This window comes from Myxocyprinus asiaticus, chromosome 20, assembly GCF_019703515.2.
Source record: "Myxocyprinus asiaticus isolate MX2 ecotype Aquarium Trade chromosome 20, UBuf_Myxa_2, whole genome shotgun sequence".
Classification (NCBI taxonomy): domain Eukaryota; kingdom Metazoa; phylum Chordata; class Actinopteri; order Cypriniformes; family Catostomidae; genus Myxocyprinus; species Myxocyprinus asiaticus.
The window spans coordinates 26,642,217-26,667,379 of NC_059363.1; the positions used below are offsets into that span (position 1 = coordinate 26,642,217).

At 36.9% G+C, this 25,163-nt stretch overlaps 1 protein-coding gene across 1 annotated transcript; it reads left to right on the forward strand.

The window, feature by feature from the left end:
- The first annotated feature begins 1,481 nt into the window (after positions 1-1,481).
- LOC127411091 (xanthine dehydrogenase/oxidase-like) lies at positions 1,482-24,913 on the forward strand. Its single transcript, XM_051646462.1, is given in 34 exon segments — positions 1,482-1,626; positions 1,818-1,875; positions 3,088-3,184; positions 3,353-3,461; positions 3,674-3,800; positions 3,896-3,957; positions 5,034-5,111; positions 5,746-5,841; positions 5,937-6,078; positions 6,218-6,310; positions 7,565-7,716; positions 8,158-8,251; positions 8,722-8,831; positions 8,925-9,109; positions 9,787-9,820; positions 12,089-12,154; positions 13,813-13,935; positions 14,732-14,787; positions 15,431-15,605; positions 15,833-15,966; positions 16,079-16,166; positions 16,648-16,734; positions 16,838-17,029; positions 17,108-17,253; positions 20,720-20,801; positions 20,883-20,978; positions 21,124-21,252; positions 21,357-21,431; positions 21,683-21,735; positions 22,240-22,354; positions 22,709-22,774; positions 22,862-23,050; positions 23,142-23,309; positions 23,639-24,913. Coding segments are annotated over 34 exon segments (3,609 nt in total). The 5' UTR covers positions 1,482-1,545; the 3' UTR covers positions 23,690-24,913.
- Positions 24,914-25,163: the final 250 nt, after the last annotated feature.

Genomic DNA, 25,163 nt, shown 5'->3' on the forward strand with positions numbered 1-25,163 from the left:
TTAGCATATTAACATTGAACCGTTCTCACCACTGTCCACATGACGGTATAAGCACAATGATAAAGAGGAATAAAAAAAAAAAACTCTACTTGGGAATAGAATTCAGGCGGGTATGAAAATGAAATCTTCTGATTATTTACTTATAAAAGTGTGTAAAATTTAGGCATGTTGGAAACTGACACTGCTAAAATATCCCTCAAACCGCATTACATTATTTATCAGTTTACATATTTACAGTATGTGCAAGTATATTAAAGGGGTCATGACATGAGGAATCAAATTTCCCTTGATCTTTTAACATATAAGAGGTCATTGTATTATAAAAACATACTGTAAGTTTCAGAACTCAAAACTTCCTCCTCACTGTAAAAAGAGCATTTGTTGAAGCCAAGCTGCCAAAATGACTCGTTCCCTATTTCCTCCACATTGTGATGTCACATTAACTACGTTTCCATCCAAGGGTTTTTTGTGACAAAAGGTGTAGCGCATCAAAATTTTACCGATATAGCTGATGGAAACACAAATTATCACTAAAATTTCACAAGTGTCGACATAATATTTTTCCGTTTACCTCTTGCGCATAAATATCGATACTTCAAATGTAGTGAAAAACTGGTTTGGAAACACTTTTTGTCCAGAAAATTGGCATTAGCAAAAATGTAGTGTCACATGACAGAATTTACCCCACCCTTAGCCTCAAAATTGCATTATGACTCTAAAATTAATTTGAGATGACAATCAAGTTCAGTTGGTCATTAAAAGTTGCTGGACAAATATGCGGCACATAATGCAGTTGAGATGGCAATGCTTTAGATTAGATGATTGTTCAAAATAGCCTATTGAATATCAGGAATGTATCATATTTAAACCCTGATATTATACCACATAGTTTTTTTCTTTAATAGCTGTGCACACAGCATATACGCATCAATGGATGGTCCTTATACTAAGACTGAAAGTTTCCCCACTACTTGGTGCAGGTTGACAGCTTGAACAGGGCCATGGTGATTCGCTTTCTGGTCGGAACCGGTGACAACCTGCGATAGGCGCAACATCAGGACCAATATTACAGTCCTATCAGAAGGGCAGCTGTTCCCTTTTGATTACAATTCCTCATCTTCTGTTTGCATTTATTTGTGAAATTAAAATGACAGTAAGCTGGCTAATTTCAATGAATTGTCTCAATTAGGGGTGTAAATGGGACGTTTCATCACGATACGATCTTATATCGATTCTCTTGGCCTGCGATCCGATATTTGCCGATACTTCAAAGTCTGCTGCAATATTTATAATAATAATTATTATTTTTTTTTTTTCAAAACTTAATTCGTGCCACACTTCAATAATTGCCCATGAATGCGGGCTTTAGCTTCCGTGTGAGTTACAGCTTAAAATGATTTATGAGTGACTAAAGTTTAGTGTACTAGCCCTCACATGTCATTCTCCATACAGCTGCTGTGATTGTCTGATCACGCGAGGCTCATAGTGCTTTATTCACATTTGACTGGTTTGAACTCAGACCGCTGAGAGACAGTGGGAGCAAAAATGTCGATCACAGTAGAAGAGATAAAGAACAAACTTCAGGATTCAAGGGATGTCCTTGTTTTCTTCGTTAATGGCAAAAAGGTAATTCGATTATTAAATAGTCACGTTTTTATGTGTCTATTTTCTCCGTTAATATTTTCAACTGTTAAACTCTTAAAAGTTACCTTGCACCTCTTTATGAGTAGGCTATTATTAGCCTATTTTTCCATACTTTTTTGAATAGCTAGGAAAGTGCCTTGTGTTTTGTGTTTTCCTCAATTACTTCTGCGCAGATCACCGAGAAAAATGCAGATCCTGAAATGACGCTCCTGACATATCTAAGGAGAAACTGTATCCTTTTGATCTGTTCTGATTTGAACAGTCTCAAAGCGCTGGAAATGAATACCGTTTTCTCTGTATACTGTAAGCTACAATATAAGATAATAATAATAATAATATATATATATAATAATAATTATATATATATATATATATATATATAATTATTATTATATATATATATTATTATTATTATTATTATTATTGTTATTACTATTATTATTATTATTATTATTTATTTTGTTATTTTATTTTTTATTTTTTATTTTTTGTGGTTGTTACACTGTTTGCTCTCTGCTTGGGTTTAAATCACTGTGAAGCTTATTGAGATTTGCTAAATAATCTTGCTTATTTTAACTTATTTCTTGATTTGTATAAATTAATTATAAATGTATTTATTAAGTATTAATTAAAGATGATTGCTTATTTTTAGTTGAATTGTGTTATTTTCAGTGATTTTAACACTTTCTTATTTTATGTTATGTCAAACTTTCCTCATGAGAGGCATATGTACACTGTGTCTGTGTGTGTGTGTGTGTGTGTGTGTGTGTGTGTGTGTGTGTGTGTGTGTGTGTGTTTGGGTGTGGGTGTGGGTGTTTGGGTGGTTTATGAGGAAATTTTTTTAGGTTACAAACTGGTAATTACAAGGGTATTGTGCTATAAATGTGGTTTATGAGGACATTTCTAGTGTCCCCATAATTAAAATAATAATAAATAATAAATAAAAAAAATAATTAAAAAAACATACTAAACGATGTTTTATTGAAAATGTAAAAATGCAGAAAGTTTTTTGTGAGGGTTAGGTTTAGGTTTAGGGGATATAATCTATAGTTTTTACAGTATAAAAATAATTATGTCTATGGAGAGTCCTCATAATGATAACTGCACCAACGTGTGTGCATGTGTGTGTGTGTGTGTGTGTGTGTGTCTTTTGATTGGTCAATCTTTGATTTTTTTTTCTTAAAGATTTTAAAAGTTGGACAGATTTCAACAAACATTTTCACCAATATTATCTGATGTCAAACAGGTAACATTTAGTGATGCAAACATGCCATTTTTGTCATCAGCTTTTGACCACAAAAGCTTAATAAATTGTTTTGTATTATTATTCTAGCTTCATTTTATGTAGTAATTATGTATTTCTTGTTTACACTGATTTGGATAAGACTGTTTCTTTCTCAATGGGACTGTGTTCCAAGTTGTTTTCCTTAGTATTGCTTGCAGTGGGTCTGACAGGAACCAAACTGGGATGTGCAGAAGGAGGTTGTGGAGCATGTACAGTGATGGTGTCCAAATATCATTCGCATCAAAACCAGATTATGTATCTTTTTCATTAATTCGCAACTTGAGATAAAGTGCATTGCTCTCCTTAAACCAACATGTGCATGTGTACAGTTTATGCTTTCAGTGTTGTTACTTGAGGATTCTAAAACTTGTGAAAGATTTTCCAATCATTTTTGTAGTTATGTCCTTAATGGCACCTTTGAAGTCATCATGCGGTCAATGCCTGCCTTGCTCCTCTATGCTCTTTACATCACTGTGCAGTAACTACAGTCGAGGGCATTGGTAGCGTGGCCAGCAAAGTCCATCCTGTACAGGTGTGTTCACAATTTTACATCTGTCAGTATTGCAGAGAATGATGACAAAAGTGTAAGTTGCATTTACAACATTATAGCATAATGACTTCTCTTTTCCTGTCAGCAAGAAGAGTGAGAAGTAACATTAGCTGTATCACTTGATATATTGCTGTCTTACTCATGTGTGGCATAGCATTTTTATCTGTAGCAACAACAATTTTTTTTCCATACAGGAGCGAATTGCTAAGGCTCATGGGTCACAGTGTGGGTTCTGCACTCCAGGAATTGTCATGTCTATGTATGCCCTGTTAAGAAACAACCCTCAGCCCACCATGCATGACATACAGGAGGCCTTTCAAGGTGTTGTAATAGTCAGATACTCAACTTTTTTTGGCTTTACGCATGCATACAATTTGTGTGAATAAATATTTTAACTTTGATTTGGTTGTACACAGGCAATTTATGTCGGTGTACAGGATACAGACCCATTCTGGAAGGCTACAGGACATTCACAAAGGTAGAAGAACTTCTGAGTTTTACATATAGGAGTAAGACATTGAAAATGGGAGCATTTCATATTGATTTGCCAGTAGTTGAAATCCTTATATGGTTCTTAGTAACAAGAACAAGATGATGTTAAAGTAGCTCTGAGCTGGAATCAAGGAATATTGTGGTAAAATGTTTTAAACAGTATACATTGTATCTGTTCTTTTTACCATCCCAAATGAAAGTTGTGTTGCGCAGCGGTTGCTATTTCATACCACAGGAGACTTAAAGGGATAGTTGACCCAAAAATGAAATATTTCAGCTCTGTAGGTCCTCACAATGCAACTGAATGGGAACCAGAAAAGCTGCAAAATGCACATAGAGGCAGCATAAAAGTAATCCATACTGTACAACTCCAGTGTTTAAATCAGTGTCTTCTGAAGTGATATGATAGGTGTGGGTGAGAAACAGATCAATATTTAAGTCCTTTTTCACTATAAATTCTCCTCCCTGCCCAGTAGGTGGAGATATGTGAAGAATGCGAATCACCAAAAACCAAAAAAAGAAGCTTGTGGAAGTGAAAGTGAAAGTGGAGATTGATAGTAAAAAAAAGGACGTTACTATTGATCTGTTTCTCACCCAAACTTATTATTTCACTTCTTAATTCTTAGCTAGGTTTAATTAAAGTACCAAATTCAGATGTTTCTCCTAAAATTCCTTAGAAAAAGAATATGTACTGTATATGAGACAATTGTTGACATACAGTACTGTAAGTATAAAAAGCTTTCAAATTAATGTGGATAGCACAGCCCAGATAATTTGGCCTTAGGAGAAGTTAACGAGAATAGTTTGAGTTTATGCTGAAATCTCTGACTTTTGATTTCATGCTTTGACCTCTTGGTAAATCTGAGCACAGTTTAAGACATTCTTGTGGTCTCTTCTGAAACTCCATAGAAAAATCTCAGAAGCAGGAGACAACAGCAGAAGTTTCCATTTTCTCTCCATCTGGGAGAATCAATTGAGATATTAAAGAGATCTAATTTCTTTCCAACGCAACATGCAACATCTCGTTCATACATGTTTAAAATATGCCTCTTTTAATTTCAGAATGGGGGATGTTGTGGTGGGAAAGGACAAACTAATGGTTGCTGTATGACCAACAGACACACAGAAGAGCATGTCAATGTGAGTGGAACAGACAACTCAACAGACATCCAGTCGAATGGCTGCAATATCAATTCTTACATTGTTAAACCCACCATGCTCTATTTCGGTCATCTCTGAGTACAAACATGTTTTTGTCCTAAGGCCTTCCCAGTTATGATAAACCTGTTGTGTACTTGGTTAGGAAATCAATGACATGGCATCCATTTCAATCTCAAAAGAAACTAGTCACATGTTTGAACTGACAGCAGTTTCTACAAGATCACTGTTTCACAATCTCATATGCAGCCACACTGCTTATCAGCACAAAGTATCATCTAAGGATTTTTTTAAACTACAAGGAATATATCTTTCACAATATCTCATAGTGACATAGCGCAAATCACACAGTGACTTTGGGGAGGGTCTTCCTTTTTATCGTCGAGTGTGGGGGTTAGTTTCGAGGCACGAAGCGCGAAGTACGGGGCTTGAAGTGCTTGCCGAGGAGGAGTTACAGTGAACAGGAAGGGATCTGCTCAGATCTTCATTGGCTCTGATTCCAATCTGGTTATTTGGGGGGGCGGTTTGCACCCTGATGATAGATCTCACTAACCCACTTGGCCTTCACTCTTTAATCTATTTAAAAATAATTAAAGTGTTTCTTTCTCTTTTGTAGAGAAATTTAACGCTTTCAGCTCAGAAGTTGTATGACCCATCAGAGTTTATGCCACTAGACCCAACACAAGAGATCATTTTTCCTCCTGAACTCATGGTACATCTAAAAACATTAAACAGAACCTGCATTTACTCAATACAACATCATATGGATGCATATTTAAACTTATAGAGTTATGTTATTCTCTATAGAGCCTGACTAAACAGCCACAGGGAGAGTTGAGGTTTATTGGCGAACGAGTGCTGTGGATTCAACCTAGCTCCCTCAAAGAACTCCTGGAACTGAAGGCGACCTATCCGAATGCTAAACTAGTAGTTGGGAACACAGAAGTTGGTGAGGCCCACAAACTGTATATTGTTTCTCATGATTCTTGTGTGTGTGTGTGTGTGTGTGTGTGTGTAATGTTGTAATTCAGAATTGCATTGGTTTCAAACTTATATAATTGTTTTGCACCTCTCTTCTCACACACAAGGTATTGAGATGAAGTTCAAGAACCTTCTTTATCCTGTGATTCTCGCCCCAGCCTACATCCCAGAACTGAACAAAATTCAGCACACCCAAGAAGGTAAAGGCCCCACGTGACCACACTCACTGCCAAGTGCTGCTTCGATCTTCGCTCAGAGCCAAAAAGAAGTTTGAAATAACTAAGCAACGACATACTGTTTGCAAACATTCAGACACCAGCCACACCGCTGGGCGAGTTGTTTAGAAATGTATTTAAATTTGAGGACACTTAAGACTACATGTAAAACATCAACTAAAATGGCATTATAATGTGTTATGAATGACTTCATGCCTCAGTAGAATTCAAACAAGATCAGTAAAAGAAGCTGTTTAAACCACAACACTGATTATTTAAAGAAATATATATGCAGCAGATGATATGTAATATTTACCTTTTGCAGTCATGGGGCTAATGTGCTAATACGCGCTAACACACACAGCCATAATATGCACCGATTACACTTTGTTATTGTAATTTATGATGACATTGATACTACAGCAAATATTTAAAGTATTAAAGAGTGTTAATGGGCAATATACAGACAAACGAATGATGACAGTCATACCTTACTATGGGCAGATGTGTGAATGACTTCACTGCAGATGGCACATGAATGAATTGGGCACTTCAGAGTATTTGAGTGGATTTGATGCCTTTTGTAGACTAATTAAACAAAAAAAAAATCTCATGACATGTTCTTGGAAAATGTCTCTACATGAACGATCCTACAAATGTAGATACGTTTGCACCAGCTCGCTAATAACTCGAACGCTGATGTGTTCATGTTTACTGGTCTTTACTGGCTGAATGGAAATTAGCTGTCGGCCTCAAAGTAGGTGGAGCTCCAGGTCACACCTACCGATGATGTGGACCAATGGCAGTTTAGCAGCTGGTAAGAAGTTTTCCTGAAAGTTCGCCCTGGCGAGCTGTCACAAACCATCAAAGCAAACTCAAAATCACCTTCTTTTTGGCCTGATTTCGTTCTAAATTACGTTACTATAGTTCATTCTTCGATTTTGTAGGAAGTGTGCAAGGGTCTTTAGAGTGTCCTTTATCTGATTAAATGTTATTAAATGGTTTTATGGTTTTAAACTTATAGGTGTGCATTTCGTGCATAGAAAATAGCTAGTGTTTGTCATTACAATATAATGATATGTTGTTGAGTCAGAACTGTAGATTTAATTTAGCTAAAAATCTCTTTGTCTTTCAGAAGCATTTCACTCCTCAAGCTTAAAGTCAACAAGTCAATCAGAGGTCTGTCATAGTAAAAGCTCTTGGCCTTTGCTGAAGGATCCAGTTTTTTGTGTTTTATAGGTATCGAGGTTGGTGCATCAGTGACATTGACTGTGCTCGGAGATGTGTTACGTAAAGTGGTAAATGAGCTGCCTGCTCATCAGACTAAGGTCTTTCAGGCTGTCCTGGAGCAGCTGCACTGGTTCGCAGGACAGCAGATCCGAAATGTCGCGGTATGTGATAGAGTATATTCCTTTGAATCTGGTGCAATTGACATAAACAGTAAAGTCAGAAGTGTTTTATGTTCTCAGAGCCACAAGCCTATGACACATTGTTTTGTGTTGCTCATGTGAGAAACACAAGTTTGAGTCTGGCGGATTTTGCGCCAACTCCTGATCCCATTCCCCCTCTTCTCCCTATAATTTCCTGTCCTCTCGATACTATTACTGTCAATAAAAGTGAACTTGAACTTGGCCATCAGCTGTTTTTTAAATGGCAATATGATTTAATGAAATATTAAGAAGATTTTATTGTGAATGAATGATTAAAGTGACTATAAATGAACAAATGTAACACGTCAACACGGTAATCACCAAACCTGTGAACTAAAGTGATGAATGTTTCCTTTCTATTATAGAACATTAAACATATTTAGCACCACGTTTTTCTTTCAGGCTGTTGGTGGCAATATTATGACAGCGAGTCCCATTTCAGACCTCAACCCTGTGTTCATGGCAGCAGGCTGCAAGCTTGCTGTGATGTCCAAAGGTACAGTTCATTGTTACATTTCATGACCTGATAAGCAGAGAGGCTGTTTAAGCAGAGAAAACATTCTTCCGCATTACCAAAAATGCAAACTGTACTGTACATTCATATTTCATAGAGTGAAATATTTAATAGAGTACACAACTTATTTTCCATGTAGTCCACTTAGGAAGTCTAAATCAAATCATAAACATTTTCAAACCATTTTGCAGTTTTTATGTCTTTGACAGCTGATTGCATGCTTCTCATACATGACATAGGGCAGGGGTTAAGAATTCTGAAAGCCACAGTAAGCAGGTGACATAGCATATGTAGTACAGTGTACCAGCAAAGTAATATTTATTGACCAAGTTTTATCGACACAGTCTCAATGTACTTTGTTCTACAGATTTTACAACAGAAAGCACTTTTCTATGAATTACAACATTTACAATTTTAGAAATTCCATAAAAATCTCTGTCTGATGTTTTAAGGGGGGAAACGTGTCCTTGAGATGGATGACAAGTTCTTCCCTAGTTATAGGAAGACCGTTTTAAAGCCATACGAGATTCTGTTGTCCATTGAGATTCCATACACAAGAAAGGTCTGCAGAGTTCCATTCAAAATAAACACTTAATATGTCACATAGATCAATGTCAGTGCATATGATCAGACACTCTTTCATTTTGTTCTCTAGGACCAGTACTTCTCAGCTTTCAAGCAGTCCCTGCGTAAAGAAGACGACATCTCTATTGTCACCTGTGGAATGAACGTGTGCTTCCAGGAGCGGTCCAACATTGTGCAGAACATCCGGATAAGCTATGGAGGAATGGCCCCTGTTACTGTCCTTGCCACTGCTACATGCAAAAGGTTGCTCAACAGGTAAATGATACCCTGCTGGTAAAGTGACACATTTCCCATATTCTATACAAGTGATTGGGCCATTTGGAGATTATCGCAACAGCTGATCATTTATCAGCTTGTCCAATTAAAGGGATAGTTCACCCAAAAAATAAAATTCTGTCATCATGTACTCTCCTTGATGTCGTACCAAACCCATTTGACCTTCTTTCTTCTGTGGAACATTGCTTTCTCTCTTTCTTTGGTTGAAGCACACAAAAGTGTCATCAAAGTGGCTTGTGTGTCATATTCCAAGTCATCTGATGGCATACTTTGTATGATGAACACACCACAATTAAAATCGTTCTTCACTATAAAAATAAATTCAGTAATAAAGTCTGTAAACAGCACTGAAATCCAATGGCGGCTACATCAGTAACATAAAAATGTATTGGTTGAGACATGACATCATAACATTTGGTCATCAAGTAAATTATGACAGAATGTTGATTTTTTTTTGGTTTTTTTTTGGTTAAAAGCATAAAGTCTTCCTTGTGTATTTCCCCAAATCTACTAAAACCCTTGTCAATTCTTAATGAATCATTTCTGCTTTCAATTTTTTTTTGTGAATTTCAAGTAAACATTTTGTATAAAAAAAAAGTTTAACTTTCCGTATATGTGTACATCTCGATTGCTGCAGTGTAATTAACATTTTCTAGCAACATCACATACTGTTTATCAGCAATATATCAGGCATCTGCCACCCAAATGTTTAATTATATTTATTTATCTACATATCTATTTATACATATTTAGTTATCATCATCGGTGATTAAAAAATCCACCGCGTCTCATCAATATCATGTGGTCAGTGGCGAATGATCAGATTCCGGTCGCTGCCATCTCACTTGACGCTGAAAAGGCATTTGATATGGTAGAATGGGATTATCTTTTTTAGATTTTGGAAATGTATGGGTTTGGGAGTACGTTTATTGGTTGGATCAAGTTACTTTATAGACACCCTGTAGCAGCGGTACAAACAAATGGATTCATTTCAGATTATTTTACTCTGGATAGATTATTTTACACTTTCCCCATTATTGCTCTGTCTTGCCCTGGAACCATTAGCAGCCGCGATAAGAAAAGATGATGATTTTCCAGGGGTGATGGCGGGAGGTGTGGCGCATAATCTTCTGCTTTATGCAGATGATATTTTATTATTCGTCTTACTATATCTATGCCTTGCCTCCACAGAATTATTAATTCCTTTTCTAAGTTCTCAGGATACAAAGTCAATTGATCTAAATCCGAAGCTTTGTCTTTGACAGCGTACTGCCCAGAAACGGCTTTCCAGCCAGGCGCCTTCCAGTGGCCCAAACAGGGCATTAAGTTTTTGGGAATTTTATTCCCAACAAATTTGTCTGATTTAGTTTTGACCCTTTAATAAAACGGTTTTCGAGCGATGTAGACAGGTGGGCTTCATTACATTTATCGATGATTGGGAAGGTTAATGTTATTAACATTAACTGTATTCCAAAATTCAACTACCTGCTACAGTCCCTAATTGTAGATGTCCCCCTCTCTTATTTCAAGCAATTTGATAGGATAGCGAAGTCCTTCATTTGGAATGGTAAGCTCCCCAGACTACATTTCAACAAATTACATAGGCCGATTGACAAAGGTGGGCTAGGCCTACCCAAGATTTTGATTTTGGCTCATTGGTCGCTTCCACCTGAAAGAGCCCCTCCCTGGTTCTGCATTGAACAAGAACTCCTTGCCCCTATTTTGCCATTGCACAGCCTTTCCATCAAACTAAATAGAGAAGTTAGATCACACCCCGTTATTTCACATTTACACTCAGTATGGACAAAAGTGTCCAGAGTGTTTAATTCAGATTTTTATCTAAATGTTGCCTCGAGCCTATGGCTAAACCCCAAACTATGCATTAATAAGTCCCCTTTTTGTTGGTCAGAGTGGATTGCGAGGGGGGTTAATACACTCGGTGATCTTTATGAGAGTGGTGTGATGAGATCCTTTGAAAATTTGATTCAATATTTTGGGATCCCTAGATCTCAGTTTTTTAGGTATCTCAGTTACGCCATTTGCTCTGTACTATTTTTGGGAATAGCATACACCCCCCTAAAGCAGCAGATACTCTAGGAGTGGTGATTTCTGCTTTTGGAAAGGGCCATGAGGCATCAGTGTATTACTCCTTATTAATTCAGAGTCTGGGGGACGGAGTCTCAACCACTCTCAAGAGATTATGGGAGAAAGATTTAAACCTGGAATTGGAGGAGGGAGTGTGGGCTAGGATTTTAAAAAACATAAAAACTGCATCAAGAGATGCAAGGGTGCGCCTTATACAATTCAAGATTTTACATCGGTTCTATTGGACCCCCTCTAAATTGTATAGGCTTGGTCTCAAAAGACACACCCACCTGCTGGCGATGCCAATCAGAGGAAGGAGACATGGCCCATGGTTTTTGGTGGTGCGCTGAGATTCAGGAATTTTGGTTGAAGGTACAGAGTGTTCTGTGTGACGTGTTGGGCATTTGGATTTCGTTTTGCCCCAGACTCTGTGTTTTGGGTGATGGGGCGGTCATCGACGTAGGTGATAAATACATAAACAATTGGATCCTCACTAGTGTGATGATAGGCAGGCAGATTGTTTTAAGGGGTTGAAAGTCAGTGGGAGCACCCTCAATTCAGGAGTGGTGCGAAGAGATGGGAAGGGTGGCAGCCTTCGAAGAGATATCATGTAGAAGGCTGGGGATATGGGATTCTTTTATTGGGAAATGGGGTAGATATTTGATGTTTTTGGGGGCTCTCACAGTGGGTCTGTGGAGAGAGAGGTATAGTTTAGAGTTGTATGTTTATTATAGGTGTATGTGTTTGTATATGTGTATGTATGTATGTATATATATATATATATATATATATATATACATTCTAGTTTGTAGATCCATTGACACTTCAGATGCAATGGTGGTTCCTGGAGTGGTTACATTTATCTCTGCCAAGGACATCCAAGGAAGTAACATGACAGGACCTATCTCCTCTGACGAGACAGTCTTTGCAGATGATAAGGTGGTTTTCTAAATATTATGTTGCATTTTCGGTGCAATAAATATCTATTGAGAGGCATTTTAACACAAAAACCTATTAAATCGATTATGCAAGTATTGAAGTCAAGTCAATTTTATTTCTAAAGCACATTTAAAAACAAGAAAAGTTGAACCAAAGTGTTTTACAATTAAATACAAAAGTGTAATAGAGTACACAAATATATGAATACAATCAAACAATATAAAAACAGAACAAAACACCAATAAACAAAATGTAACCTTGACCTTAAATAATAGCAAAAGATACAGAGTAAAGATAAGTTTTAATAGAAGATTTAAAAATGGCTAAAGATGGGGCGGACCTCACGTGTGAAGGGAGTTCCAGAGTTTGGGGGCGACAACAGAGAAGGTCCGATATCCCTTAGACTTGCAATGACAGTGGGGAACTGATAAAAGAAGTTAATTACAAGATCTAAGCATTCTAGGAGGCAAATATGGGTGCAGGAGGTCAGTAATATATTGAGGAGCAAAACCAGACAGGGCCTTGTAGACATAGATAAGAATTTTAAAATAAATTCTAGCCTTGACAGGAAGCCAATGAAGAGCAGCCAATACAGGGGTAATGTGATCCCTTTTTTCAGTCCCAGTTAAAAATCTAGCTGCAGCATTTTGAACCATCTTTAAACGAGATAAAGCGGACTGAGGCAAACCAGCAAACAGAGAGTTACATTAATCCAGTCATGAAATAATAAGAGCATGGATCACAGTTTCAAGGTCTTTACCGGAGAGAAAATGCTTCAATTTAGCAATAGACCTCAATTGGAAGAAACTTTCCTTAGGAACGGCACTAATCTGTTTGTCAAACAGCAATGATTTGTCAGAAATGACCCCAAGATTTTTGGGATCATTTTTGATAATTCATTACTGTTTGACAAATAGACTTAGACTTAGAAGTCTATAGATAGTTATTATCCAGAGAGGATCAGGCATAAAGCTACCACTGTGATATGGCTTTTACATTTTTTACATATCTTCTTACAGAAGAGAGCATAACAAATTAAAGTTGTAGCAAATGAGGTCATCCTTGTGACTCTTGTAGCCCCCATACATTTACTCCCATGCAAAATGTCTCCCACATGCATCTCACTTGATTGCAAAGTCAAACGTCTTTCAACTGGATAATCATTTATTGATGCAGTTATACTTTGACATACTACTTTAATGGTTGAGCATCTCAGATGTGCCAAAGTTAAAAAATCGGCACTAAAAAACACGACACGTTTGCTGCAAAGACCATTATTGCTGTTTCTTGAATTACCTATAAACATTTTTTTTTTTTTTTTTCATTTTTAATGCTCTATCTAACCCTTACAGGAGTAGTTCACCTAAAAATGAACATTCTGCCATCATATCCTTTACATTACATTACATTACATTACATTACTAGTGTTATTAAATGCTGACAGAATTGATATATTTTTGGGTGAAGTATCTCTTTAAAATTACATTTACATGTAATAATTATTCAGTTATTACATTAAGTAATTGAAATGCCCAAATATGATTTTTAGACTGTTCTGATATGATTGATAAATCTCTTCTATTTCATTTGACGCTGGTCCTTGTGCACAGTCATGCTGACTTTGTGGTTCTCTTCCTCACATTGATGCTTGGTACTAGGTCACATGTGTGGGACACATAGTGGGGGCCATTGTGGCAGACACACAGGCCCATGCTCAGAGAGCAGTCAAGGCTGTAAAGATAAGCTATGAGGAGCTGCAGCCTGTGATTGTCACCATACAGGTCTGAATTTTTTTACACATATACACACAAGTATGCAGACACCACCCCATTTCACAGACCATAGTAAATGGAATCAAGCAACTACCAGATGATTGTTTGTCTCTTGCTTTAGATGTGCTTGTTGTGGATGCTAAACATGATAGTTATAAATATTACCATGTACTGCATATGCCCAGTAATATGCAAAATTGTTAACATGACATGAACTGAATAGGAAAATCTAGCAATTTTGTAAATGCATTAGTAGTGTACAATGAGGCTAAAGGCACACCTTAAGGAAAATGAGCTTTTTCTGGCTTTAGTCCCATTGTACTCTGTTAGTCATAACACCAAGTCACAGATTAATTAAAACCAAACTGCAATAGTTTGATTGGACGCATGGCCTTTGATATCAACAACGAAAGATATCAGAAGATTGTTCTCTTCTCTCTGATATCATTGTTACATAATGTTCAATGTTTTCACAGAAACAGCTTGCACACACACACACACACACACACACACACACACACACACACACGCTGGTGCAGCTATCATTATGAGGACTCTCCATAGACATAATGATTTTTATACTGTACGAACTATAGATTATATCCCTATATAAGCAATTTGAATAATGGGGACACTAGAAATGTCCTCATAAAACACATTTATAGCATAATACCCTTGTAATTACCAGTTTGTAACCTAAAAACAAGTCCTCGTAAACCACTTAACCCCCCCCCCCCCCCACACACACACACAAAGATAAGCTAGACTGGTTTGCTAACATGGTTGTGTTCACTCTTTTAAACAGGATGCTATTACCAATAATTCCTTCTATGAGCCAGTGAGAAAGATAGAAAGAGCATGGTATAACTCAGTTACATACACTGTGATGTATAGGGAAATGCTATATTTTCAAAAACTCTTAAACATTAAAGTTGGAATAGAAACTTGGTGAAATGAGTAAGAAAAGACAACCAAAAGCTTCTTCTTTGCCTAAGTACAAATAGTGTAGATGCTGTTTGCACCCCTAATTAAATTCTAACATGCATTATAGGGGCATCACTGCAGTGTGTTTATTGTGTTTATTTAGAATCCCACAGACACACTGAACCAACCCCTACCCCTAACCTTCCCTTACTAAAATTAACCATGGTTTTACTACTGTAACCATGGGATCACTGTGGTATTTTGCAGTAAAATCATAGAAACCACAATAATTAAACATGTTACTTTTTTAACACTATATTACTGTAGTAACACCATGGTTACTTGCATTAAAACTATGGCTTCTGCCAAAAAAAACTTGGTTACTACAATACCAGACTATTGGAGTGCAAATAGCTGCGCTGTGTGACAGGTGCTATTTACACCTAGTGCAAATAGTCACTCCCTATTTATAATCATATTTGTAAACTTTTACATTTGTAAACATTTCATACAATTAATTTACATGGTATTGAATGCATTATTTTCAATGCTAAAGTGTAAATGGTAAATCCAACTGTAGAAAGAAACAGAACATTTCTACAAACATTCCTAATGAAAATTCCTTCCTAGGTGATATGCACATTGGAGGACAGGAGCACTTTTATTTGGAGACTAATTGCACCCTGGCTGTCCCTCGCGGAGAAGATGGAGAAATGGAGATGTTTGTGTCCACACAGTCGGCCTCCAAGACTCAGGTAAACTACACCAAGAATTGCTATGGCTATTTTTATTAGATTACTGATGCAGAGTAATGAATCAAATCCACATGTCAAATATTTATGATTAATTAGGAACCTCCTTTCTTATAATAGGATTACTGTAAAACAAAATCGATACAATTCACAACAATTCAGTGCTTCTCATTATAGTCTACGCTGATTTGATTGCACTAAATGATTCAATGTCTTTGCATTTGGCTCAGGCCCTTGTGGCTAAAGCCCTGGGAGTGCCAGCTAACCGTGTGGTATGTCGGGTAAAGAGAATGGGAGGAGGATTTGGTGGAAAAGAGAGTCGGAGCACCATCCTGTGCACAGCTGTAGCTGTTGCCGCACAGAAGTATGAAAAATGAAATTGATGTAATGGTGTTTAAATATATGGCTAATTATTTAAAGAGAGACTGTACATAAAAATATGGAGGTTCAGTGTTTGTTGTGTTCTCTACATTTAGGGTCAAACGGCCAGTGCGCTGCATGCTGGATCGCGATGAGGACATGCTGCTCACAGGTGGTCGGCATCCATTCTTTGGACGATATAAGGTGTGATTTTTACAGACCAACCATTAGCTTTTGTTGAAAATCCCCATAAAATCTTGAACAGTATGTCTTTTAGCTTTGAAGCCATCTATATATGCTAGTATACTTGTAAAGGCTGACGAAATTAACTTTTAGCAGATATATGCATTTTAAATTTAGAGTCTTTCTATTTTGGGTAAATGGTAGTACTGATGACTGACCTTGCACTCATGGGCACATCTAAATTTTTGTCCTATATATTACACTTGAGAATGAGAAATTCCCTCCGACCACCTGCCTCTGACTAGAAATAGCAAGCAGCAAAATCATGGTTCATTGCTGTGTGACTAAAGGCTATTGGCTATTTTTTTTTAGAAGGGAGGAGCACTTCAATATTAATAGGAAATATACAGTAAAGAAAGATTCATTCGTTCAGTCATTTCAAAATATTAATGTCCTTGCTAGAATTTTCACAGACACTGTCTCTCTTTAATCTCATGTCTAGGTTGGATACATGAACAATGGAAAAGTGCTGGCACTTGATGTGACTTTCTATAGCAATGCTGGCAATTCTATGGACCTGTCATTGTCAGTGAGTAGACCTCCCAAAGTTTAGAATATCTGTCACCCCCTAGTGGGCAATGAAACATATTACAATATATTCTTTCTCCATCTGGTCTTCTCAATGCACATAGATCATGGAGAGGGCACTGTTCCACATGGAGAACTCCTACAACATCCCTAACATTCGTGGCACAGGCTACATGTGTAAAACCAACTTACCATCTAACTCAGCATTTAGAGGGTTTGGTGGGCCACAGGGCATGATGATTGCAGAGACCTGGATGAGCGATGTGGCTATGAGCTGTGGTCTACCTGCTGAAGAGGTTAGTAGTGCATCTGTCTCAGTCCTTACAGATATACATCACAATGTCATATGTAACAGTTTCCACTAATACTTATAGGTGAGGAGGTTGAATCTGTACAAGCAGGGAGACCTCACACCATTTAATCAGTGTCTGGATCAGTTCACCATTGACCGCTGCTGGGAGGAGTGCATGCAGATCTCAGACTTCAGCAAACGCAAGTCTGCCGTGGAACAGTACAACAAGTCAGAAATTCGTATATTTTTAAGCTTAACAACACAACAAAGGGCCTGCTGTCTGAGCCTGTCATATTTCACCTTGATATATACAGTATATATATATATATATATATATATATATATATATATACATAATATAACCCCTATATATACAGTGCTGAGAAAAAGTATTTGCCTCCTTCCTGATTTCTTCTGTTTTTGTGTATATCTCATACTAAATTGTTTCAAAAATTCAAACAAAAGCTAACATTAAACAAAGGCAATCTAAAGGCAATTGTCATTTAAAAAAATACAGTTTTTAAATGACAATGTTATTTATTGAAGCAGAAAAGTTATCCAATACCAACTGGGCATGTGGGAATAAGTATTTGCCCCCTTAGTAACTAAATCCCCAAATCTACGAAACTGCATTCATAATGGGGTTCAGCTGGACTAGACACACCTTGACCTGATTACTGCCAGCCCTGTTCAATCAAATCAACACCTAAGTAGAACTTTTTTCAGCAGCATGAAGTAAATGGTCTCACCCAGTAGCACACTATGGCAAGATCGAAAGAAATTCCAGAAATGATGAGGAAAAAAGTGATTGAAATACATCAGTCTGGGAAGTGTTACAAAGCTAATTCAAAGGCTCTGGGACTCCGAATAACCACAGTGAGAGCCATTATCTCCAAACGAAGAAAACTTGGCACAGTGAACCTTCCCAGAAGTGGCCGACCTTCCGAAATTCCTCCAAGAGCACAATGATGACTTATCCAGGAAGTCACAAAAAAGCCAAGGATAACACCCAAGGAACTGCAGGCCTCTCTCACATCAATAAAGGTCACTGTTCATGACTCCACTATAAGAAAGACACTGGGCAAAAATGCCATCCATGGCAGTGTGGTGAGGCAAAAACCACCACTAACACAGAAGAAAATTAAGGTTCATCTGAATTTTGCCAAAACATTTTTTGCCGAATTTTGTTTGATCCTCAAAACTTTTGGGAAAACATTCTGTGGACTGATGAGTCAAAAGTGGAACTCTTTGGAAGACAGGGATCCCGTTACATCTGGCGTAAATCAAACACATAATTACACAAAAAGAACATTATACCTACGGTGAAGCATGGTGGTGGCAGAGTGATGGTGTGGGGATGCTTTGCTGCTTCAGGGCGACTTGCAATAATTGAGGGAAACATGAATTCTGCTCTCTATCAGAAAATCCTAAAGGAGAACGTCCGGTCATCAGTCCGTGAGTTGAAGCTCAAGCGCAACTGGATTATGCATCAAGACAATGATCCAAAGCATAGAAGTAAGTCCACCTCTGAATGGCTCAAAAGAAGCAAAATGAAAGTTCTGGAGTGGCCTAGTCAAAGTCCTGATTTGAACCCAATTGAGATGCTGTGCCAGGACCTTAAATGGGCAGTTTATGCTCGAAAACCTTCTAATGTGGCTGAACTAAAGCAGTTCTGCAAAGAAGAGTGGGCCAAAATTCCACCACAGCGCTGTGAAAGACTGATCTCCAGTTATCAGAAGCGTTTGGTTGCAGTTGTTGCTGCTAAATGTGGCACAACCAGCTGTAAAGTTAAAGGGTGCAGTTTGTTTTTCACATGGGTGATATAAGTGTTGGATAAATTTTTTGCTTCACAAAAAAAAAAAAAAAATTTAATTATATATACATATATATATATTTGTAAACTGTATTTTGTGTTTACTCAGGTTGTCTTTGTTTTATGTTATATCTCATTTGAAGATCTAAAGCAATTTAGAATGAAAAATACACAAAAAATAGAAGAAATCAGGAAGGGGGCAAATACTTTTTCAAATCACTGTATATATTAGGGCTGTGAATCAGTTAAAAGCTAAATAATCTCCTTAATCTTAATAACTAATTAATCATGATAATGATTAAATTATGATACATTACAACAAACATTAAAAAAATCATCATAAATTTATTTACTTTATACTTTGTCTCAAGGAACTTGCAAGAAATTTGTTAGTCATCATTTATATTAATTATTTTAATATGCACGTTAAAATTTTCATTTTTTTTATTATTATTTGTTCATTTTATGGTGAGTTAATAAGACACATTTTTACATGTATTCATCTTTGATACAAGTATATGTATACATAAAATTATGGACATGGAATTTAACTCTCAAAATTATCATTTTCTCTGGCTGCCATTCAATCTCTTCAAGTATACCTGACTGCAGCTTGCTTAACGTCCAGGTCCTTCTCAGTCTGCTCATGCTGAGTCTCTCTCGGGCGGTTTTCGCTTTTTTACACTGGTTCAGATGAAAGTGGTTGAGATTTTTCGTGTGATGTGAAGAGATACGTCAGCTTGCCTGTATTCTCGCACATCTAGTTCACCGCTTGCGGGTGAAGTCTCCATTCTCCATTCGCCATACAGTAAATCCGCTTCTGTGTTTATTATGCCCGGAACATGCATCGTGTTTAATGCATAAGCGAGCACTGCTCCAAACAATCAATTTCTGTGCTAGGATGTGCAGTTGAGTAGAGCGTGCACCTCCTGTAAAAATGCCAGTTTTAGCCACAGAAAGTGTGGAAAAACATTAGTAAAATTTTATCCATTGTACAAAGGTGCCTCGGTTTGTTCCTGGCAGGTAGCAGATGCCCTAATCCTGCCCCCACCCTAATCAGAGCCTGTAAGGGTGAGTAGCCTGCCAGGAACAACTCAGGACACCTAATCGCAGAAATTAACGCGTTAAATTTCCCAGCCCTAATATACAGTATATAAAGGGTGGCCCAAAAAAAATCAAAAATAAAAATGGGGCCACTGTATTTGCTCATATCTTTAAAATGCATAAAGGAATTTGCAAAATATTTGGCTTACTTGTACGACTTTTTGTAAACAACAAAATGACTTCACTTTGACGTCATCATGAGCAACAAAAAGTTAATGGGGCAACATGGCGAAAGAGAAGCACCTAAGTTTGCTGCCATTGAAAACTTAGCTAAACAATGTACTTATTTATTTATTTGTAGCAAGTTGTTGCTCATGAAGATATCACAGTGACATAATTTTGTTGTTTACAAAAAGTCGTAGAAGTACGCCAAAAATCGTGCAAACGCCTTTATGCATTTTCAAGGTACTGTATAAGCAATCAAACACAGTGACCCAGTTTATATACGTATATATATATATATATATATATATATATATATATATATATATATATATATATATATATATATTTATGTATGTAAAGTGCAATGTACAATTGTAAGTATTTATTACAATTGTAAAGTATATTTTATGAATATAATGTTGCAATGCAAGCAATCTTAATGGTTAACTGAAAATTTTACTTGTATATTTTCTTTAGATTTTTAGGTGAAATATGACCAGGCCAAGCCAGTATTTTATGGTTTAATGTTATTTGCAGTGTAAACATGATTTTTGCACACCAAAGTACTGCAAAGTAAAATTGTTAAAAGATGCTGTTATACCTTCATTTCAGACAGCATCGTTGGACCAAGAGAGGGCTCTCTATCATTCCCACAAAGTTTGGCATCAGCTTTACTGCTGTCTTCCTCAACCAGGTCAGCCTCCTCAAAACCTCGAATTAATAAATGCGAGAGTGATGAGTGTGTATATGAATGTGACATGTATTTTTGACACAGGCAGGAGCATTGGTACATGTGTACACAGATGGTTCGGTTCTACTTACTCATGGTGGAACAGAGATGGGGCAAGGCCTGCACACTAAAATGGTCCAGGTAAAACAAAACAAAACTAAATGAAACATCTATGGCATCTATGGATTTCCACTAGAGATGTACGTCTTTACTCATTTAATTGTCTATAATCAGTTTATATCGCTAGTTATTTAATCCTCTTTGTGTTTGTTTTTGTGTCGTGCAGGTGGCCAGTAAAACACTTGGAATCTCCAGCACAAAGATTCATATCACAGAAACCAGCACTAACACAGTTCCCAACACCAGCCCTACAGCTGCCTCTGCCTCTTCAGACCTCAACGGAATGGCTGTTTATGTAAGCTTCATGCAGCAGATATTCATGTGATACTGTTTTATGAAATGTAATAAATCAACATGTATCACGATTACCAATATTTCATAACCCCTAATGTCGCATAGAATGCTTGCAAGATGTTGCTTCAGAGACTTCAGCCATACATAGACAAGAACCCTAAAGGGTGTTGGGAGGACTGGGTTAGTATCTCGTGTTTTATATTTTGTATATAGTCATTTCACCATGATTATCTAGCAAAACAGATTGGGTGGTATATTTACTATGGAGCATGCACATTATTACATTTTATATGGAAATATGGAATTATATAATATAACTGTGTACACCCTTTCTATTAACAGTTATATTCAATACCTATGTATTTCTGTGCATTTACAGTCTGTCAATTTAGTTCCAAATAACTATGGCATCATATATTATGCATTTGTAGGTGAAAGCATCCTACTTTGACCGAGTAAACTTGTCTGCCAATGGATTTTACAAGTATGTGCAAATGTTAGATGTTAAAGGTGCTCTCAGTAACTTTTTGTGTCATCTTGGACTTACAGTGACACCTAGTGGTGTGGATGCAGCAACATTTAAAATCAATAGTTTTCAGTTACAGATGCCATTGTAGAAATTCACTGTTCACAATCAGCCATGATTAATTTAATCCAAGAGTGAACGTGGCCAATAACAAGACGGTTACTGAGATTAAGTGAGTAGTATTCAGCTGGTAATGTGATTCTGAAATGGCAGCCCCCATGAGGGCGCCCCTCCCCCATGTAGAATAAAACAACTTTTATAAGGTTACTGATATGACTAGAGTCCTCGTCTCATGTGAGCGGTCATGATTTTATACAAATGTTTCAAAATTACAATTTATTTATTTCGGAGTAAACCTTTTGAATGTAGAAAAAATTACTGAGCACACCTTCATTTTAGCTGTAAACTAATCATGGTCCTCACAGAATCAAGAGTAGTAACTAATCTGATTATATTTTATAGGACTCCAGATCTTGGCTATAATTTTGACACAAATTCAGGAAGGGCATTTAACTACTTCAGTTATGGAGTGGCAGTCTCAGAGGTGGAGATAGACTGTCTGACTGGAAGTCATAAGGTAATATCACCATGATAATTCATACATGTATCTGCCATTCCCAAGTGCAAATTGTAATTTCCCAATATATATTCAAGACGGATACCGCCAAGTACCTCACAATGACTCCCAGTTTCAACTGGACAGACAACTATAAGTAAGCCATTCGTAGGTTGATTTTCCCAAAAAGTGTAAACAATGTGCTGTTTGTTCGAGCATCCCAACAAAGAAACAAAGAAACGTTGACACAAACAATGGCATAAGAGGGTGAACTGTCATTATTTTCACAATTCCGCAAATTCTGGTTGCGCAGAAATTACACAATTCACCTATACCTCTTTTAACGATGGCTTAACTCTGTTTTTCCTATTTCAGAACCTTCATACCTCCATTGTCATGGATGTGGGCAAGAGTTTAAATCCAGCAATAGACATTGGACAGGTATTTCATCTGTCAATCTAAGTAAAAACAAAATGCTCCATTGGTAATTCATTATGAATAGCAGCTGATTCGGGGCTGTGTGTGTAGGTGGAGGGTGGATTCATGCAGGGTTTGGGTCTGTTCACTCTGGAGGAACTCCGCTACTCTCCTGATGGTCACCTGTACACTCGTGGTCCAGGCATGTACAAGATTCCTGCTTTTGGTGACATCCCCACTGAATTAAATGTCTCACTGCTGAGAGACGCTCCCAACAAGAAGGCCATCTTCTCCTCAAAGGTTAGATAATCTAAAACATCGGACACAAGACTCCATAGTCACATCTGTGTCTTCTAACTCTCAGTTCGGATTATTATATGTTTATACTCAGGCTGTGGGAGAACCTCCTCTCTTTTTGGCAGCCTCAGTCTTCTACGCCATTAAAGATGCCATCACAGCTGCCAGGGCTGAGTCCGGCCTCACTGGACCTTTCAGACTGGACAGCCCCGCCACACCTGAACGGATACGAAATGCATGTGAAGACAAATTTACTAAACTGGTATGTTGCAAACCTCACTACTGATTGTCAGCTTTTTATGTTGTTAGGTACATTTTATGTACACAAGGTAATGATTAAAAGTAAAACTGCCCAGAAACAACTGGGATGTAAGATTATAATTGCACAAAAGATGGCTCCACCTGTATGTTTTTTAACACAAATACTGTCTCTTATAGCATGATTCTTGATGCTTGTGCATTTTAAAGTGAACATTTAGTAAACTAGTTACATTAGAGCCAGTAGCGGACTTAAATGTCATCAACTGCTTCTAATGGGCCCTATAAGTTCACTTGGTATTGCTGATGGTTAAACGTGTGTGTTTGTTTCAGTGTCCTCCTGCGGAGCCTGGCACATTTACTCCATGGGCTGTGCAGGTGTAAGACACAGCAAGCTCAATTTCAAGAACCTCAGCATTGCTGTGTTTGAATGCACAACACAACGGTATCACAGGGAACACGTGCACTGATTCATATTAATTACCAAAGAAGAAGAATGACTGAGGATTTTGTCCTGAGTAGACAACAGAGTGAAAGCAAAAGCTTTGTGCTTTTGTAACCTGTATTAATGTGTTTGAGTTGCTCTCGGTGAAACATGCATTATATGAACATTTCACAAGGAGTAAATACTGATGTTATATTATGTAGACTTTCAGTTTAACAGTGGTAATTGAATAAGTCCTTCATTATAAAGTATGAAAATAATATTTATAAGTCAAGTTTTATAAGTCATCTTAGCCCACAGCGCTTGCCATATTAATTTTAATACTCATGATTAGATTACTTCTGTGCATATTTATACATAGTCATTATAATTTATATGGATCAAAAGAATTATTGTTGATTAATGGTTTTTAATCATTTAAATATTCAAAATGCCATATGTATCATTTCAAAACACCACACAGTATTAAATAAACGTCTGTAGCCATTAGATTCACTGACTACATCTATCAATGTTGGGTATGTTTGTCATTTTGAAATTAGATGTATTAACTTTATCCTGATTGCTCCAACAGAATTCATATTACCCTAATATGACCAAAATTATTTATATTATTTCTGACAATTATAGTTCTTATCAAGGTAGATACCCATGATGTTTATTCTGACAATAGTTTTGGTCTATGGAAACTACTAAGATTATAAACTATCAAACTTTCCCCTATGAGTGACAATGTGTTCAGAAAAATCTTGATTGATTCTAGACATTATGTATTTCTTGGCCCCATTCCAATCACTGCTACCTAACTGTAGAGGTTAATGATAGCAGAGAGCCTGATATAATGACTTCTGTCTGTAAGCATAAAGTTTATAACATGTAAAAAATTCTAGCATAACAAAAAATATGGAGGTTGCTCTCCTCATTTAGTTAGTTATAGAACAATGGTCAGTACATTTAGCAAGTGAACAAGAAAGGCCCTGTATTTCATGTGTTCATGTATTTCAATGTATTTCATGATTTATACAGACTTAATGTGTAAAGAGAAATTAAATATACAGTGATTATGCTGATTAACTGCATGTCTGAAAAGGAACCAGAGTATTAAAACTGTGCCTTATTTTATTGTTTGTGTTTAAATGAATCATTTCCATATTAAAACGAGAAAGCTGACCCTTGTTGAAAGGTTGATAATTAGAGGACTGATGGGAAAGCCAAATCTAATTTTCTGAATTTTTTTTCACTGTAGAAATTTGTAATCTAATAATTGTGATTCAGTGTGGTAATATCTAAATTAACTGGTTCGATTCAAGTCAAAGTACTCAAATCACTAAATTAACCTGAATATATTAGGTTACACTAACAAAATGAATTTTAAGGGTTAGATCGGGCAAAAATAGGTAACAAGGTAACAAT